The 19,890-nt window shown below is 31.2% G+C and overlaps 2 protein-coding genes and 2 pseudogenes across 2 annotated transcripts; 3 read left to right on the forward strand and 1 right to left on the reverse strand.

The window, feature by feature from the left end:
* Positions 1 to 834: 834 nt before the first annotated feature.
* On the reverse strand, positions 835 to 2,892 carry LOC129314372 (peptide-N4-(N-acetyl-beta-glucosaminyl)asparagine amidase A-like). Its single transcript, XM_054957798.1, has one exon. The coding sequence runs from the start codon at positions 2,861 to 2,863 to the stop codon at positions 1,025 to 1,027; it is 1,839 nt and encodes a 612-aa protein (XP_054813773.1). The 5' UTR covers positions 2,864 to 2,892; the 3' UTR covers positions 835 to 1,024.
* Positions 2,893 to 11,860: 8,968 nt separating this feature from the next.
* On the forward strand, positions 11,861 to 13,001 carry LOC129313829 (cytochrome P450 71A1-like; annotated as a pseudogene).
* A 2,356-nt stretch (positions 13,002 to 15,357) lies between these two features.
* On the forward strand, positions 15,358 to 16,218 carry LOC129313830 (phenylacetaldehyde oxime monooxygenase CYP71AN24-like). The gene has a single exon (XM_054957241.1). It carries the CDS (start codon positions 15,358 to 15,360, stop codon positions 16,216 to 16,218), a length of 861 nt encoding a protein of 286 aa, XP_054813216.1.
* Positions 16,219 to 16,290: 72 nt separating this feature from the next.
* On the forward strand, positions 16,291 to 17,128 carry LOC129313831 (phenylacetaldehyde oxime monooxygenase CYP71AN24-like; annotated as a pseudogene).
* The last annotated feature ends 2,762 nt before the right edge of the window (positions 17,129 to 19,890 follow it).

Genomic DNA, 19,890 nt, shown 5'->3' on the forward strand with positions numbered 1-19,890 from the left:
TTGAGAGAGATCTTCAAATACCGAGACTAAAAGCTTACTCTATATGATTGGACCAACAAGATAGTCCATGTTGAATATCATGCTATGGACAAAATGAAATGGAGATTGTTAGATCTTAATTGAGTTAGACTTGATGTTGATGGGGTAGTCAATCACGAAGGAGAAGCTGCGTGCGGTGGTCTTATTTGAGATGAGGCTAGTAATTGGAGTGGTAGGTTTATGTCGACAATGCGCTACTATCCTTACACTACAACAAAAATGATGAGCATCAATGAAGGCTTAAATCTTTGCTTGACTCTCGATTTCAAAAAAGTTAATCTGTTTTTCTGATTCCATGAAGGCCTTAGAAAACATTCAAAAAATCAGGATAGGTCTCACCCAACTTTTGAAGTTGGAAACAATATTAGGAAAATGTTTATGCATGATTGGGGAGGTTTCCTCTGAGTACATGTTTAAGGAAGTAAACAATTGTACAGATTAGTTAGCACGCAATATTATCCTCAGATCACCAACAACACATTATTATAGAACCACCTCCATGTGATTTTTTTCTTCTTATGGAAGTGGATACATGTAATTTGTTTCCTGGAATTTGTGGCAACGTTGTTATGGAGCATCTTGAAACAAAGATTTATTTACCTTCATCAAAAATTTACTTGAATAATCTGTACATGTCTATATATAACTACACTTTGAGCCATGTGGGCTATTTTGGCCTTGATGAACCTTTGGTACCAAGTCACCTAATATTTTTTATATGCCCCCAAAAAAAGAAAGAAAGAAATGAGATATCCACCAGAATGAAATCAACATAGTAAAAAGAGATTCATGATGTTTGATTTCAGATTTGCTAGTACTGATGAGTAGAACCTGGCCACAACAGAATCTTATTATTGCAAACATGAAGAAAAAGATGCTTTAAATATCTAAACAACATCCAACTCTCTTGCAGCACAGAAATAGAAAATTGAGGCCCCTTGGATGAAGCATCAATGGTAGCCTCTATACAAAGCTCTTGGAAGAATCAACCACTCTGCATACTCAACACATGTTCGGACTTGTCTTTGGAGAAAGGTCCCTTGAACATAATAGAACCAAGATCATGGTTACTTCTCTGGTTGCATGAGGATGCAACTTTATCATAGAGAATAGAGTACCCTAAATTACTCACATTCCTAAAATAGCAAAACTCATGGCTTTTGTACTTGTATACTTGTTGTGTGCTACCAAATGCTTTAACCAAAGTATCATTCTTCACAACCACAGTGCTGTGAGCATTCTGCAGATTCTTGAGAGACCTGCTTGAGAATCCGGAATCATGACTCTCATCAAATCCCAACGTGACATTTGCAACAGATAAAGAGGTTTCATTTCCTTGATTCAGTTCATCCAAGTAGAAGGATAGGGAAAATTTTCTGGAAGTTTTATCCACAAAATGGACAGGAAAGTATGGAAGCTTGGCATCAACAGTGTTATTGAAAAGGATTGTTTGGTTTGCACTTTCCATAGCCCCATCTTTCCCAAATACCAGTGAGTTCATGTAACTGAAGTCTTGAACTAAACTGGTTGTGATATTACCAAAAGAAGATATCACCCACCCAGTTGATGAAATTGATCTCCTTGCACTAGTCTGAAAATTTCCATTCAAGCCTTTATAATGTGAAACAGAGGATTCAACCAGAGGCTTGACAATGAGGTTGGAAATTTCCCCTTCAGTTTTTCTGCTCTTTCTATCCAACCAAACATGCAGATTTGCATCTATGAACCAGACATTCAAAGCATTTGTTACCCTAAACCCTAATGAGTGGGAATCTCCATCCAATATCATACCCAAAAGTGGTGTGATTTCAATATCATAAGAAGGAAGATCAAATGACCCTATTCCAGTTATGGGTCTCCACAGCAATGGCTCTATCCCTCCTGTGTAAATCACAGTAAAAGGCCAAACCCCACCAATAATCTGATCATCAAGAGTGACCAAAACCTCTCTGAATGGTCCATTCCCAGGTGTATCAGTAAGGTTGTTTGCAGCAATGTACTCATTTGGAGGATTGCCATACCAAAATTCATCTTTCTCATGATACGAAATATAGACCTCTAACACAGCCCTATAAGCATTTTGGGGGATTTTGAATTCTTTCATAGCTGTATCACTAGAATTCACAATTTCAAACCACAACCCATCACTCAAAGGAAGATTTCGTGAAACGGGTAAGATCAAATCAGCTGGAAAACCATACCCAAAAGCTAAACTTGCATCAGATTTTGGTTCATCACCAGAAAAACTCTTCACTTGAGGATAAAAGTGAAAGTAAACATCAACATGGTAAACCCCAGTGTAAGTATTGTCCACAAGATTTCCCAAATAAACAGCAAGGAGGTGATCATCACTCATGAGCAACGAAGAGTACCTAGTGATGTCCTTTTTAACAGTCCAAACAATCCCAGTAGGCCTAGGCTCCGCCGTACAACTCCGAAGCAGCTCAACCCCACCGAGCCACACACCGAAAATGCGATCGAATTGGATTCCTCTACAAGTCGCCTTCCACTCGAGAACAATCTTGGAAAACTCGCGAGGGCAATGTTTGGGAGGACTGTAATTAGCGAAAACTGGGGGTTTTCCATACGTGAAGCCAAAATCGTGATGAAGTATGCGGTATGAACAAGGCTTTGTTTGAGGGAGTTTAATGGGTTTGGTTACCTCGAAGAACTCAGTCGGTGAGGTATCATTCGGGGAAGATCCGAGTTGAGCAAGATGGTGTGGTCTGAGATGCTTGATTTTGTGAAGATTAGTTGCAGAACTGGGGTGTCGAAAACTCAAGAGGACGAGGGAGAAGAAGAGAAAGATGAAAGAAAAGTTCATCTCTGTGGTCTCAAGTATGCACCGTGGAAGTGGAAGTTGCTCTGCATTGAGCTAAATTCATATGCGATTGCTTCATTGGCCTGTTTATAGGATCCGAGCTCGACAAGAGTCAATGCAAAGTCCATGCCTCGATGGATTTAAATATTAGAGAAAAATAATTAATTAAAGAAACTTAATTAAATATAGTAATTATATTTAAAATAAAAATATTAGATTAAATTATTTCCATAATTAATAAAATAAATCTGTCTCGTGAATATAAATATTGATTTTGTAAAAAAAAATTAAGAACAATGTAATAAATGTTTATTAAAATTTGTAATTTTGCTTGTAAAAAAATAAGGAGGCAGGTAAAAGTTTCTCTTGAAATTAAAAAAATAAAAGTGGAGGGAGTAAGAATCTTGAGACAGGGTTTAATATTGAATCAATTTTGAGCTTTGATCGGGTGCTTTGTTTCATTGATCATATATGCAACCACGGCTGTTATATAAATACTTAAATAGAAAGTAGTGTGTTCAATCCCACTCATAAATATAAGCTATTAATGCTTGCCTTTCTAGTTAAAAAAAAAAAAAAAAGAGCTTAAGGCATTCCTGGATTATGAAATTGCTGTTGGTAATGACAGTTACACACAACAAAAATCTGAATTAGTTGAGCAAGTAGTAATAATGGCCAAATTTTTTAAGATACAGGTAATGGAATAAAAAAAAAAACTAAGAAGAGTTTACATTTTTTTGTAAGTTGTTTAAGTAAATCAAATGATTAAATTTTGCTCGAAGTATTCCCAGCACAAACTAAAGAGATGCATAGGTGGTTAACTGAGTCTTCCAAAACACAACTGAAGGTGACATGAATTTATTTAATGTCAAGTAATAGCCTCTTATGGCATCATAAAAATTGATGATAATACAAATAATTAAATCACAATTCACAAGAAGGACTAAATATAAAGTGGAATCAAAAGCTTTAAGATGATTTTATTTAAGTCATACCTATTCTAATTTATATATATTCATTTAATTATACCTGTCATTTACTATTATCTGTTCAATAGAAAAATGAGGATTATTTTTTACTCACATTTTCATTCTCTTTAATTTTCTTTTATTTCACATGTGAAACATACGTATAATCAATCATAAATTCATTCTGGCAAAAAAAAAAAAAAAATCAATCATAAATTCATAATTGCCACCATTTTTAGGTCATATTTAATTTAATGTAATAAGTTTCTCCCAATCATTGATTTACTTCCTAAAATTTAATTTTTATCGATTCAAATCCCTAAATTTTAATAATCATGCACAATTAGTTTTTTATGATTTGAAGATATATAATAACTAAACACATTAACACGTATGTGATATAACCTTTAACTTAAGGATGACAGAATCGTCCTGAATTTCTCTCCATTATTCTTTCTATTTCTTATTTAGCTTCTGATTCCCTCCTAACTTCTAATACTCGGTTCACTCACCAGGTTTATTAATTTTTAATTTATTATCTGTTGTTCATTTTCTTTTCAATATTATTTGCCTTATATTAAAAAGAAATACTAGTCAAATTGAGATTAATAAAAGTATAAAACTATGAAATTGTGGGTGAAATTTTAAGAATTTAATTGATAATATTAAATTTTAAGGACTAAATTTAATAACAGAAATAAATTTGAATGACAAAAATAATTTACTATCCCATATAAATATAATAAAAAAATAATCACGACTCTAACTTTCACTGCTACTTTTGGGGGACAATCTTACCACTGCCTTTCTACTTTTATATCAAAATAATTTATCTTTGTCTGGCCTTTAAAAATAAGGGACCTTCAATTTATTTATTTATTATTGGGTCCTCCCTTTCTATATTTTTGTTTTACTCCCACAACAACTTTTGTGAAAGCTCCCCTCCCCCAAACAATTTTTGAGACTGGGATAGGTATTAAATGTAAGAATCTTTTTTTTAATAAAGATTCGAATTTTAATTTATCATATTATAGTGATTAGATTTTTTTCGAATCCAACTTTCATTAGTTGTTAATGTTTATATTGATTATAATAAAAATTAAAAATAATTACAACCGAACTCCTTCAATTTTTTATTAACAATTTTGGAAATACAAACTTGATTTCAATGACATATGGAAATACAATTTTCTTTTTTTTTGGATAAAACGGAAAATAAAGTTTGCTTAATAATTTCAAGAACGAGATTCACGGTGTCATCATTTGTGTAACCCTTTTCTCGCGTGTCTCACGAGTTAGCAATTCTCTGTCGAGATCGAGAAAGACGAAAGGGAGATTAATAGATTATATTCTCCATTTTTCTTTTCTTTTTTTCTCTGCTTTTGCTTTTTTACCCAAGAAGTTCTTTTCTTTGTTGGTCAACAAGTTCTTTTCGTTTCAATTACACTTTATCATCTTAATTTAATGAAAAATAAATTTGTATTCCAATGATTTGAAATATTTTAATATAGGACAAAAGAGTAAATTAGCTTTTAAATTATAAGTCTAGAAATATCTAAAAACCCTAATTTTATGTTTGATATGTAATATTTTTTTTTCAACTTTTAAAAATAGTGTAATTTAACCCAAGCCTTTAACAAAAGTTAATTTTAACCTTTAGCTAATCAGAAAATGACAAAAAATATTAAGAAAATCTTCTAAGTCCTATATGTAACTTTTGGATTCTTAATATAATTTTGAAGGTCATTTTCTAATTAATTAATAATTAAAATTAACTTTTATTAATCATAGGAGTCAAATTGCACTATTCTCAAAAGTTGAAAGATAATATTACATTAGAAATAAATTTTGGATCCTAAAAACTCTTAAGCCTATAGTTTAAAGATTAATTTATTTTTTTTATCCTTTAATATATTAATCCATTTGATATAGTGCTGTAGAGCTTTTACTAGTTGGTAGGGAGATGATAACAGTGCCTATTTTTTATGACTGATTATTTTAATTAAAAAAACTTTTATTAATTGACATTTTTCAAATGTAATAGATTTTTTTTTGAAATTAAATGTAATAGAAAGTTAACTTTGAGCCATATCACGTGGAATTATCAAACAATCTTATCCCCACTTTGCTGCTGCTTTTGCTTTTAGCAAACAGTCTAGTTTCGCTACTCTCTCCCTCTCTTTACAATTAATTATTATTCATGAATTTAGTGAGGTAAGATCATATTGATGATAAAACTTTTTCAATAAATATTTAACATAGATGCACATTCAGAATTTGAACTGAAGACCACTACTTAAGCTGGTTAATTAACAACTTATGTAAGAATATTTTTTCTCAAAAAAAATATTACTATATATATCATTTCTATTAAAAAGGATTAAATATCTCAATGCTAATTCTTTAAAAGAGGTATGACTGAAAAAAGATATACCTAATGATAGTTGGCTCGAATAAAAAGAATTCAATTATCCTTAAATAAGTTGAGAATTTGAACTTTATGGATGAAAAACATTAAGTTGAAATAAGTATCCTTTTGTAAAACCAGAAATATTTAAATTTGATTTATATAATATTAAACACCAGATGCTTGTGCAAAAAAATACGTATACGTCAAGAACAAAGGTAATAATAGTCATGAAGATGTTAGGTCATGTTCATACTTGCTATTTTGAGTACAAGGTTTCCAACCTATTTTATTTTAAATACACTATAAAGGCCTTTCTTAAAAGACAAATAAGCATAATCACGCACATTTATAATCATCAACAGGTGCTAGTTCCAGTGGAAGAGATTATGGCCACTTAAAACTGAAATCCTGAATTCAAATTCATGTGAATATAAGAAATACTTTTGGAAGAACTAGTCCCCATTTGAGCTATGTATGGAGCTTTCTCCTCACATTCAACCAATTTCATACTCCTTTTGTCCTAAAACTTGATCTCTTCTCTTTATTGTTTTCAACTTCGACTAAATAAATTTGACTTGTTTAATGAGATTTGGATTTTTTCCATATTATTTCATTAGAATCATAACACATTTAGCGCTCATTAAGGGTGGTGATAAGTACCTGAAGCTCGTCACCTTTGATCAAATTTTTGGACCATCTAGAATTAACTTCAATGATTCATATTTAAATATTTTTATTTTTATTTTATATTTATCAAAATAATAATTTATATTTTTTAATAAATATGCTCATCACAAATTTAAATTATTTAGAATATCCAAATTTAATATTAATTTTCATGTAATTGTTGTAAATTAACAATTCAGATTTTCTTTAAATAATCTAGATTTAATATTAATTTTTTTATAAAAAGAATAACAAGTTAAAGATTTCAAATCTAAATTGTTCAGAATAAATCTATATAATAAATTTATAAAAAATTTAATATTAAATTTAGACTATTTATATAAATTTATAAAAATTATAAAAAATTTAATAAAAATAAAAATAAAAAATTTTAAATATGAACTTGTAGATTAAATCTCAAAGATCTATCTCACGCCACGAGCCCAGAGTGGGAACCCCACTGGAATCTAACATCCATTGGTTCCTAATTCATTATACTCCCTTCCTTTTCCATTGTAAGAATGAATTACATCGACGTTATTGGTCAAAACATATTACATGCATGCTGACAAGTGTCTGCAAAAGTACTAGCACCGTGACAAGTGTTTAGTTGCAGTTAAATGGAGTATTCTGTATTCTTCAGAACGAAAGAAAGAAAACAAAAGAGGAAACATTTCTTAGTTACAGTTCTTGCGCGCACATCTAGGTGTAAGCGCCGCTTTGATTTGATTCGGCGCCAGAATCTATAAAACTTATGGATCGAACAACACCAAAATATGAATCGAATCAAATAAAATAAGATAATCAAACTAATTAAGAACCGAATCAAAATTTAATAATTAAGTTCACTCAGTTAATTTAATTTTGAGTTTTATAATTAACTTATTGGACTTGAGTCAGTTTTATTATTTTTTCCTATTGAAATAAATAAGACTTATATCTAAAATTAGACTTATAAAATGATAGTAATCCATTTTAAAGAGAAGTTATCTATTTTAAAGAGAAGTTAGGATTTCACATTATCAAATTATATATTTATTTTTATTTAAGTATAAAATAAAAAAGTAATTAATAAACTAAATTTAATTTATAAATTAGTAAATTATATATATACATAATAATTTGGGTAATTCATTCTATTCAATTTTAAATCTTATTAATTGAATTGAACCAATATCAACATATTTTTTTTAAAAAATAAATCAATCTAAAAAATTAAATAGACTAAATTAAATAATAAAAATTAATTTAATTTTTAATTTTAATTTGGTTTTACTTGCCCCTACACGCATCTCAATACGTTTATTCCAAGAGATTATGTATGGTTATGCTGACATGAAAGCTTAATAATCAGATCGTGATATTTGATTAACTTTATTTAAAAATATATAAATATTCAATTTTATTTTTATTCAAACAAAATTAAATTTACATTACACTCTCTCTCATAATTAAATAGTTTAAAGAAAAATAATATAAAAAATATGATGAATACCCCAACAACTATTTTATATTAAGGACCAAATTTTTTTTAAAAAATGTGCCCTATAATAAAGCTGAGAGAAAGTGTATGTTATGCTCTCTCCGTTAAAAAATTTAAAGCATTTTCAATCAAATTTTACTTTCTAATAAAATAGTTAGTTGTATTCAAATTAATATTATATTTCATATTTACTCCTATTTAATAGAATATTTTACTTTAAAATAAATATAAAGTGATTTATTTATTATGAATACTTTTTGAAAAATACATTCATTGCACATTAAAATATTAAATATTCTTATATTTTTAAACATCTAGCCTTTCAAACAATATCTTAGCTCTTGAACTTTCAAGGGAGGGGAAGGGAGTATAAATTAGACTTGATTCTTAGCCTAAATGTAAAAGGTTTCTTCTATGATTGATACATATGCCCACTGTTTTGAGTATATTCATAATTTAATAAAAATAAGATTTTATTAATTATGCTTTTTTAATTACCACTTTAAGTAGAGAGAGAATTGAAAATGATTATAGTGCAATGATTCAGTATATAAATTTAAAGTCATATTAAATGATATACATTTTTAGAAGTTTATAATTTTATCTTAAAAAATAAATTTCTAAGTGTCGTCATTGATCTTTGTTGATATATATAATCTTATCTTAAATTATTTTATAATTTGAGTTGGAGGGAGTATTAGTTAAGAGTTATAATAATAAATGACGCATTGCATTAATGTGACATTAAATCCTAGTAATTGATAGGTGTATAAACAATGGTTGGTACTTTTATTTGATATCAAGTTCATGGAAAGATCAATGGCCGTGGAACTAATTAATCAAAACCTTAACCTCTTTGTCTTGTGGTGCTTCGTCTTCACCATCATTGCGTATAAGCTCACAGGAACAAGAAGCAAATCCAGTAATCTTCCTCCTTCTCCTCCCAAGTTACCCATCATTGGCAATCTTCATCAGATAGGAACAAACTCGCATCGTTCTTTGAGATGTCTCTGACATAAGTAGGGCTGTGCAAAAGTCTCGTGGTCTCGCGGTTCGACCCATGAAAATCCGATCCTGTCCAATCCTGTAAAATGTTGGTCCTATAGGACCAAAAAGACCAAAAAGATAGGACTGATTTTTCGGGTAAGACTAGACTAGAGACCAAGCATCTGGACTAAGTGGTCCGGTTTGGTCCTATATAATTATTTTAATATAATTAAAATTAATTTATAAATTATTAATTAATAAGCCTTAGAAAAAAAGTCTTAATCCTCCCTTGCACTTTGCACTCTGATCGAAAAAAAACCTCAACACTGTTACTCAACAGTACTTAGCGTCTCAGCCACTTACTCAACTTTGCTCTCATTCTTAATTTCTTCAGTGCGCCAAAGTCCTAGCCCCTGCCTTGCACTTTGCACTCTGATCTTGATCTGTTCGAACTTTGAAGGAACATGTCTGTGGGTTGATTTTTATTACTTCTATTCTTGTTGATTTTTTTCCTCTGATCTATTTCTGGTCTTTCCTCTGATTTTTTATTGAAGTTATGTATTTAAATCATTTGGAGTTTGGACTGTAACTAAAATATTATTTTCTTGGTTTTAGAAATTATTATGAATTTATTATGATTATAAGTGTTTTTATTATCTTAATTGAGTTTGTTAAGTTGAAATAGATTATTGGTCATCATAGAGAAAAAAAAAAGATCAAGTGAGTATTGGACTAACAGGACCAGTCTCCTCAATCCTATGGACCAAGTCCAGTCTTGTTAATCTCCGAGTTTTCACAGGACCAGACCGGACTACGGGTTACCTAAGCCAGTCCTTTTCATGAAAAGGACCAGACTACGGGTTAAGCTAAAGTCCAGTCCTGTCCAGTCTTTTGTGCAGCCCTAGACATAAGTATGGCCCTCTTATGTTGCTGCACTTTGGTCAAATTCCAACTCTGGTGGTTTCTTCTGCAAATATTGACAGAGAAATGGCCACAACCAACGACATCGTTTTCTCTTCTCGTTCCTCAAAGACGGTAGCAGCATCTGTTTCTATGGATGCAAGGACATTAGTTTTGAACCCTATGGAGAAGATTGGAGATGCAAAAGAAAAATCCCCGTTGTTGAATTCCTAAGCTCGAAAAAGGTGAGTTCTTTTCAATTCATCAGAGAAGAGGAAGTTTCAGATTTGGTTAACAGATTCGTGAAGCGTGCACGAAGAATGTATCAGTGAATCTGATTAAGATGCTTGTTGAAACCTCAGGAAATATACATTGCAGATGTGTTTTTGGGCACAAGTCTGAAACCCTAGATGGTGAAAGCAATAACAGGTTTGGGGATTTAGTCATGGAAATGTTGCATCATTTCAGAGAGTTCAGCTTTGGGGATTTTTTTCCCCTCACTGTGGTGGATGGATGTTGTTAATGGGTTTCTACCCAGAATCAAGGCCACTTTCAGAGAATTGGATGCTTTTATCAACCAAGAAATTGGGCAACACAAGAGTGATGAGAAAAGAAATGCTGAGAATAAAGACTCTGCGAATATTTTGCTTCCCCTTCAACGAGACGATGATATGCCTGACGTTGGCCTCTCCCTAGCATCAAGAGAATGACTCTGGTGTGTACATGTACATAGATCACACACACACCTCTTTCACACATGCACTTAGGTTAATGGATACTTTTACTTTTTTAATTTTACATTATTTTTTTTTAATTTTATAAAGTATATTTATAATCTTTTAATTCTAATATCGTTAGTTTCATTACAAAAAAATTTTACATTGAACTTTTAAATATTAATAAAACATTTTCAAATGTTGACTTATTATATTTATTTATTTTTGAAATAACAATGGTTGGCTAAAAAAAAAAAAGTCATTTGAGACTAAAGGTATTTGGATTAAAAGACTAAAAATATACTTAATAAAATTAAAAAACTAAATTGAAAACTTGCATAAAGTTAGAGAACCAAATTAAAGGTATGCTTTAGCCATCCATTTAAGTTCTTTTTCAGGTTTGGTCATTGAAAATTGAAATATTTTTATATAATCTTTTAAGCTTGGCCTGTTTAAGTCTTAAAAAACAGACTTGAACTCTGAGTTACTTGTTTAAGCTGTATTTGTTTTAACCCTAAAAATTGAAATGAATTTTTAGGTTAAATTTAGACTTTTAAATTAGGATTTAAATTACTTATTTTTTATTTTAAAATATTATACTTTGTGTTTTAGAGAATGAATATGTGATATTATAATGTAAAAAATAAATTTAAAAAAATTAAAAAAGGGGCTTCTTTGCCCAACCTTAAACCTGATCAAAGGGTAACACTTAAAAAATGACAAATTTTAAAATAAAAAGCTTTTGACTTGGGCTCATAAAGTTTAGGCCTACCTGTTTCCTGCTCTAACACTGACACCCACATTTCATGGTAAACCATGTACTTAATGTGAGAGGACTAACACAAGCATTGAAAAAAAAAATCGCAGGGAATGATTGCAGGGGGAATGGAAACTACTTCAACAGTTATAGAATGGGTTATGGCAGAACTGATGAGACATCCTGGGAAAATGAAGAAAGCTCAAGAAAAGATTCGAAGAGTTGTGGGGAACAAATCAAAAATAGAAGAAAATGGTGTGAATCAGATGAGCTACTTGAGATGTGTTGTGAAGGAAACTATGAGACTTCATCCACCTGGTCCTATTCTTCTTGCAAGGCAAACTAATAGCAATGTGAAACCAGGAGGGTATAATATTCCACCAAACACAAGAGTGATTGTTAATGCATGGGCGATTCAGAGAGATCCTAATGCTTGGGAGATGCCTGAAGAGTTCACACTAGAGAGATTTGAGAACGGTGAGGTGGATTTCAAAGGCTGAGACTTTGAGTTGATACCTTTTCGTTTTGGAAGAAGAGTGTGCCCTGGAATCTTATTTTCGGTTGCATGAATTGAATATACACTTGTGAATCTCTTGTATTAGTTTGACTGGAAGCTGCCTGATGATGGAATAGATACATTTGCAAAGCACATAGATATCAGTGAGACCAATGGCATCCTTTCTTTCATGAAGCTTCCTCTTCATCTTCAACCAATGACCCATGCCCTAAAACCTGATGATCTCTTGTTTGAATCGTTCTCACTTTTCTATAAATAAGTCATGCTGTTGCATGCTGCAATAAATTGTATATTCTAGTGTGTTTGAGTATCTTCTTGTGTTAGAAGAGTAATTTAATCATGAGTTCGTATTGTAATTTGATGTGTATAAATGTTTTAAAAGACTTTCTACTCACGCTTTTATATGCGCTTCAAAATTTTCGTCTCAACTTTTTAAAGCGTGTTTACATGAAATACAGTTTCAATGCTAAGCGCAAAGATGAGTAGGAGTAGCTTATCACCGTAAAAAGGGATAGGAGATTTAGCTATTATTAACTCACTAAAATGATGCCATCCAGGGCTCCTTTGAAAAATAATAAATTTACATCAGCTTGTTCAGGTTTCTCCTATCCCTTTGCTGCTCACTCATAAGGGGTTCGGGCATTGCTCCTCCCTTTACTGCTCATCCAAAAGCTTGTGCTCGTCTAGCAAAAACAAACGGGAATGGAGACAAGCTTGATGAAGTGGGCTCCACATGAGACAAGGTTTGAAATATGACCATATCTGCAAATCCAAAACCTTGCTCTGAAATCTTAAATTAGCAGAATATTTGTCATTGCCAACAAGCTTAAAAAACACTCACTCTAAACGCGATCTCGATGGAGCGAGATTTTTCTTTTTTCTTTTTCCTAGGCTAATTTACTGAAATACAATTCATTTCCTTAATTTGGTCAAAATTCAATGAGGCGCCAGGGCCTGTATGTCTAAATTGAAAAACCTCTTTGTTCTTTGAGATTAGAGAATATTAACCAAAGCAAAAAGAAAAAAAATTCATATCTAGTCTGAGTACCACCACGCCATCAATCAGAAAAGATGAGCTCCAAGCCTTGCTGTTGTTAATGGAGAAAGAGAAGTGGTTAAGAAAGAAATCACCCATGAGATTGGAAAAACTCATGATGGCTAAGCCAGCAAAACAAACTGGTTTGGGAGGAGCTGGGAAGGGAATGCCAGAGGTTTCATGAAGTGAAAAAATAGTAAATAAAATGAATGACTAAGATTAAAAGGTTAAAATTAAAATATAATGAATGGCCAAGATTGTTTCTTCTTTTATTAAAACTGTGTGTTTTGTGGATGAGCTCATCTTTGCACTTAGCACCAAAACTGAATCCGTTTGCATGTAAGCTCTCCAATATTGACGTTGCTATCATTAATACAAAACAAAGTTTTAATGACACATTTTTTACCTTAGTTTATTAAAAACTATGATAATATTAGATTTAATAGCAAATATGTAAATAAATTAAGCAAACATTTATGGTTACGGTCCTAAAAACAAACTATCACCATAAATATTTGTGTGACACATTAAATGAAATCAAATTAATTAATTATTAATTAAATTTTTACTTGTGTTTGATTTCATGCGTCTGAAATCATGAAATCAAACACATTTATGGTGACAAGCCTATGGGATGCCTATTGCTATAAATGTGTTGAATTAGGAGTAATAATAGTAAGTATTTTCATATAGAATTATAATGTTAAATCAGGACTTGTAGAAAATTGTGAAAAGCACTTAAAAAAAAACATAGAAGGTCATGAATAAACCATACAAATAGACATCTTATATTATGTCAACGTATAAAAAGATTTCTACAATCACCTAAGAAGACTAATTGCTTTTAAATGATGGTACACGTAAGAAGGCTAGTTGCTTTTAATCATTTTTAATATTATTGAGGTAATATTTAGACCTTACATTCAAGAATATGAAGAGAATTAAAGACTTCTTAATTGTTTGTGTGTTTAATTCTTGGAATTAATATGATAAAATAAAACAGTAGTAGTTATAGCGAAAGAGCATGACACATATACTCGTGGCTTAGGTAGTGTTTTTGGGTTTGGGATAGCTAAAAGTTTTGAGAAGATTTTTTTTTTTTTTGAAAAAAAAGGGAGTAAAATGGCTTGGAATTACTTTCCATACTCTCCTAAATCTGTTTTCTCTTGCCCCCTATTTGGAGGGTCAAGGATAGAATGGTGTTATATAAATGACATTATTGTAAAATTACATTCATTCTTCTCACCCTCTCACTTTCACCATCTCTCACCCTAATATTAAAAAACATAGCTATATCTAATTTAAATTAATTAATTTTATAATAATTATTAAATAAAATCATTTATTCCTTTGGTAAGACTTACAAAAAATGAAAGGTTTCATTTTGTTTCACTCCATCTCATTCCACTTCATTCTATTTCTTGAATGATTGTTCTTTTCATTTTATTGTATACTCACAAATATAAAGAGGAATCAAAGTTTTAGGATAATTTTACTATCAACCCATTGAAAATTTATTCAAATATTGACTTTTTTCGGTAAGATCTTGTTTTCCTATATATTCAACTTTTTCAGATCTGATTTAGTATACATAGAGAATTTTCGATGACCAATTATAAACTTGTTTAACTCTTTTTGGTTGGTGACTTTGTCTTTGCGATTTTTTCTTCTTATTGTATATAATTTTGACCAATTATGAAAAACTTTAAGAATTCAAACTTGTTATGACATAAGTTAAACTTGATTTTTTGCCCAAAATTGAAGTATCACGTCCATCCACTATTTTGCATGGACCATGATTCATATTTAGGTCCATTTTCTTGAGTCCATTGTCTAGAACCTTTCTGAACGTGGTAGATGTTAGCTAAGAGTTGGAAAGTTGATAGGTGCATCAAATCTTGCATTAAATATTGGTCATTGAAAACTGCATCGGATCTTGCATAAAATGCTACACAAATTAAGAGTTATAATGAGAATAGAATCCTTCCTAAACCTATATAAATAAGGGTGGGTGCTTCCATTTGATATCAAACAAAACACAGTTCATGAAAGCATCAATGGCTTTGGAATTACTGAATCAAAACATTTGCCTCTCTATATTGTGGTGCCTCATCTTCACCATCATTTTGTTTAAGCTCATAAGCACAAGAAGCAATACGCTTAATCTGCCTCCATCTCCTCCTGAATTACCCATCATTGGCAATCTTTATCAGGTCATAGGAACACTCCCTCAAATCTCTTTGAGATCTATCTCACAAAAGTATGGTCTGCACTTTGGTCAAATCCCCACTGTGGTGGTTTCTTCTGCAAATCTTGTCAGAGAAATGACCACGACCAACGACGTCATTTTCTCTTCTCGTTTCTCAATGACAGTTGGAAAAATCTTTTACTATGGAGGCAAGAACGCTAGTTTTTCACCCTCTGGTGAAGATTGGAAATACAAAAGGAATATCTCCGTTGTTGAATTCTTGAACTCAAAAAAGGCGAGATCCTTTCAACTCATCAGAGAAGAGGAAGTTGCAAACTTGGTTGACAAGATTCGTGAAGCCTGCATGAAGAATGTACCAGTGAATCTGATTAAGATGCTTGTTGCAACCTCAGGCAACGTACTTTGTAGATGTGTTTTTGGGCACACGTATGACACCCTAGATGGTAAAAGCAGCAGGATTGAAGAGTTAACATTGGACTTGATGCATCATTTCGGAGAATTCAGTTTTGGAGATTTCTTTTCTTCACTGTGGTGGATAGATTATGTAACAGGACTTATTCCCAAAATGAAGGCCAACTTTAAAGAATTGGAAGCTATCATCGACAAAGAGAGTCTTTCACTTCACTCTTGCTTCCTTCATCTAATTGGTACTGCTTTCACTAATTCCGTCTATTGCTCCTTAACAGGAGGTGATAAAGACTCTGTTTAGTTAACAGTTAAGCGGTAAGTAAAGGGGCGAAGCGGTTAAGCAGGTAAGAAACAACAACATAACAACGAGGAAATGAATATTGAGAATAAGGACTTTGTAGATTGCATGCTTCAACTTCAACAAGAGGATGATAGGCCTAACGTTGTCCTCTCTTTACTTAACATCAAGACACTGATACTGGTACACACACACACACACACTTAATCATAAAACATAACGTATATGAGTGAGCTAACACATAATTCATTTAAAAAATCATCAGGATATGATTGCAGGGGGATGGGAAACTACTTCAACTGTTATAGAATGGGTTATGGCAGAACTGATGAGGAATCCAGAGAAGATGAAGAAAGTCAAGGAAGAGGTGAGAAGACTTGTGGGAAACAACAAACCAGAAATAGAAGAAAATGATGTGAATCAGATGAGCTACTGGAAATGTGTTGTGAAGGAAACTATGAGACTGCATCCACCTGGTCCTCTTCTTCTGGCAAGGCAAACTAATAGCATCAGTGTGAAACTAGGAGGGTATGATATTCCACCTAAAACAAAAGTTATTGTGAATGCATGGGCGATTCAGAGAGATCCTGATGTTTGGGAGAGGCCTGAAGTGTTCATACCAGAGAGGTTTGAGAAAAGTAAGGTTGATTTCAAGGGCTAAGACTTTGAGCTAATTCCCTTCGGTTTTGGAAGAAGAGCGTGTCCTGGAATCCTATTTGCAGTTACATCAATTGAGAATACAGTTGCAAATCTCTTACATTGGTTTGATTGGAAGGTTCCTGATAATGGAACAACAGATTCATCTGGAAAGGACATAGACGTCAGTGAAACAAAGGGCATGCTTGCTGCCATGAAGCTTCCTCTTCAGCTTCAACCAGTTCCATATACCCCTTTTAATTGCCCTAAAACTTGATCTCGTCTCCTGATCGTTTTCACCTTTGACTAAATAAATGTGGCTCTTGCATGCTGCAACAAATTATATATTCTGGCGTATTTTTGCGATTAATTATGCTCTCTTCCTTTTCATTTATATTTTACGCTTAACTAATTGATGGAAAGTAAAAAAAAAAAGTTAGAATTATTTTTTTTAAATTACTTCATTTTAATTTCCACAAATATTCTTAATTAAATATAAATTAAATTCATGATCATCCTCTGTCACAACTCCTCTTCCCACTATAACAACTCAAAAATATTAATTTATGCGAAGGGCACTATTATAATAACTATTAGTTGTTACATAGATTTTACAGAATGACTTCTACAAGGAACATAAAAAACTTGTGTGAGTTATAATTGAAAATAATGTAAGAAAATTAATGTAAAATGAAGACTATTTGAGATTTCATTAGTCATTTTTTTTAAAAAAATCATCTTAAAAAGTGGCTTATAATTAATATAATTATTTACTCCCTTTAGTCCTATTTGTAAGATAATATATCTTTTAGAAGTAATTTTTTATTCAAAATATATAACATATTGTAATAATTAAATTACTATTTTTTAATTTTATCTTTTCTTGATTAGCATGAAAGTATTTACTGTAATTATATAATTATTTAAAGTGAAGGATAAAAATAAAAGTATATATCATTTTTTAAAATATAAAAAAGTTAAATTTTTTTAAAATTAATAAAATAATTGAAAGTGTCTTACAATATAGATAGGAGAAAGTGTGTATATATTTATATAGTTATATATATTATTTTTTCGAAGACATTCTACTAACTCTTGCTTTGTAATTAGGGAAAATTACATTTTGGAACTAAATAATGCAGATAATGAGAATTTAAAATCTTGAATATATATATATATATATATATAAGATGACTGAAAAAAATGCTTTAGTTCTCATACAGGAAGTTGGAAATCCTAGCTAGAAGCCTTAAATTGAAAGCTTTTTCAATAACGGTTTTTCATATATAATTTTTCGACATTTTTAACCTTTGTGTGTGTGGGGGTATTTATTGTTTTCCCACTCGTAAGTTTGGCCAAAAGCAAACTTGTAAGTTTTAATCATTGATCGGAGCGATGTCACTTGGATTTGACTGAAATACTTAAATTATTTTTTATTTTGACATCTTCAATTTTTTTTTAAAAAATTCAGAGTTGAAATGCGTGCTTGCGTGTCATTGATGAGGGTTTTTCAATAGATGAAAAAAAAAAAGCCAGAATGATGGTTTGGGTCTCATAAAATTGAATTAAATAAATAGATAAACCCCCAACAAAATTTTTTACAAAATAAATTTAAAATATTAATTCAAATTGTTATAAATAAAAAATTTTGTTTCAATTTAAGAGTTATATTTAATATTTAAATACTTATTTATAATTAAAATTCATGAATTTATAATTATTTGGATTTATATTTTCAACTAGTTTTTTTAAAAAATTATTGAGGACTTAATTGTCATTAATTTATAGTTTTAAAACCTCACTATCATTCTCTCTCAAAAAAATCATATTAAAAATTAATATTTTTCTCTTTAGACCCTTTTGAATCTAGAATCTAAAATTAGTGAATATCATAAGAAAAGCTAAATACTATTCTCACCAAAACAAGATAGAACACAAGGAAGCGCTTATAAAAATAAGTGATCTAATATGTACAGATTTTAGAGCACTTTTTACAAAAAGCACTCCTGCAGGCAGATTTTAAAAAATAAAAAATAAAGACCTTTGGAGGCGCTTAGTTCAATTTTTCTTTTATGTGTCCTCATGAAAGTGCTCTGATAATCTTAACTTTATCAAAGCTGTTTCTAAAAAGCGCTCCAATATCTAAAGTTAATAAAAGAAAATTAAAAAAAAAACCTGTATTTCAGAGTGCTTTTTGGAAAAAACGCTTGGATAGGCATTACATAAGGAAGCGCTGCCTCAAGAAGCGCTCCAAAATCCTTTATCCCATTAGCAAGTCGAGACATATCTCGGCTCCAGTTTTCCTCACTCTCTCACCCAAACCCTTCGAGACACTCACTCCTTTTTCAGTTTACCGCGTCCGTGCAGATTTGTGTTCCGCCTGTGCTGGTGGTCGGATTTTTTTGGCCAAGAAAGATAATTGAGGGGTTGAACCCTACGACCTTTCATTCTTTTACTCATCGTATTATGTAAAAAAGCTTTGATTCTTTTAATAATTATATTTTATGTTTTATTTCCTGAATATTTGGATCATTTAATTGTTTATTAATTATTAATTCTGCTCATCACATATGTGCATACATTTGTTGTATGTGCACTCTAAATGTTTAGCTCCACAAACCACAAGTTTACATGAAAAGTCTCATTCTCTTGGTATATATTTTTGTTGTTTTATGATAGCAGAGGTCTCTTGTGATACAATGCGTGTGATTTAGTGGACTAGTGTTAGATGTCTAGGATTGATAGAATATATTGTCATATTTTCTGCCATAAGATACATAGAACATACTTTTCCTTGCGACATACACCGCATCTTGATTTTTTAAAATATTATTCTTCAGGACTCTTTCCTCCGATTGCTGCATGGTATACATAGTGCATTAGGGAGAGCGAAAGAAGATAGGGAGAATCACACAACTAATTTATTTACTTTATGATTCAGTCAATTTCAAAATATCAAGGAAATCATTTAGTTCTTAAGTAACATTTTGATGTACCAGAGAAAGTCTAAAAATTGATAACTTTGGTGAAAATTTTCCA

The sequence above is a fragment of the Prosopis cineraria genome, unplaced genomic scaffold (assembly GCF_029017545.1).
Source record: "Prosopis cineraria cultivar Desert tree isolate PC_DT_omini unplaced genomic scaffold, ASM2901754v1 PC6, whole genome shotgun sequence".
NCBI lineage: Eukaryota > Viridiplantae > Streptophyta > Magnoliopsida > Fabales > Fabaceae > Prosopis > Prosopis cineraria.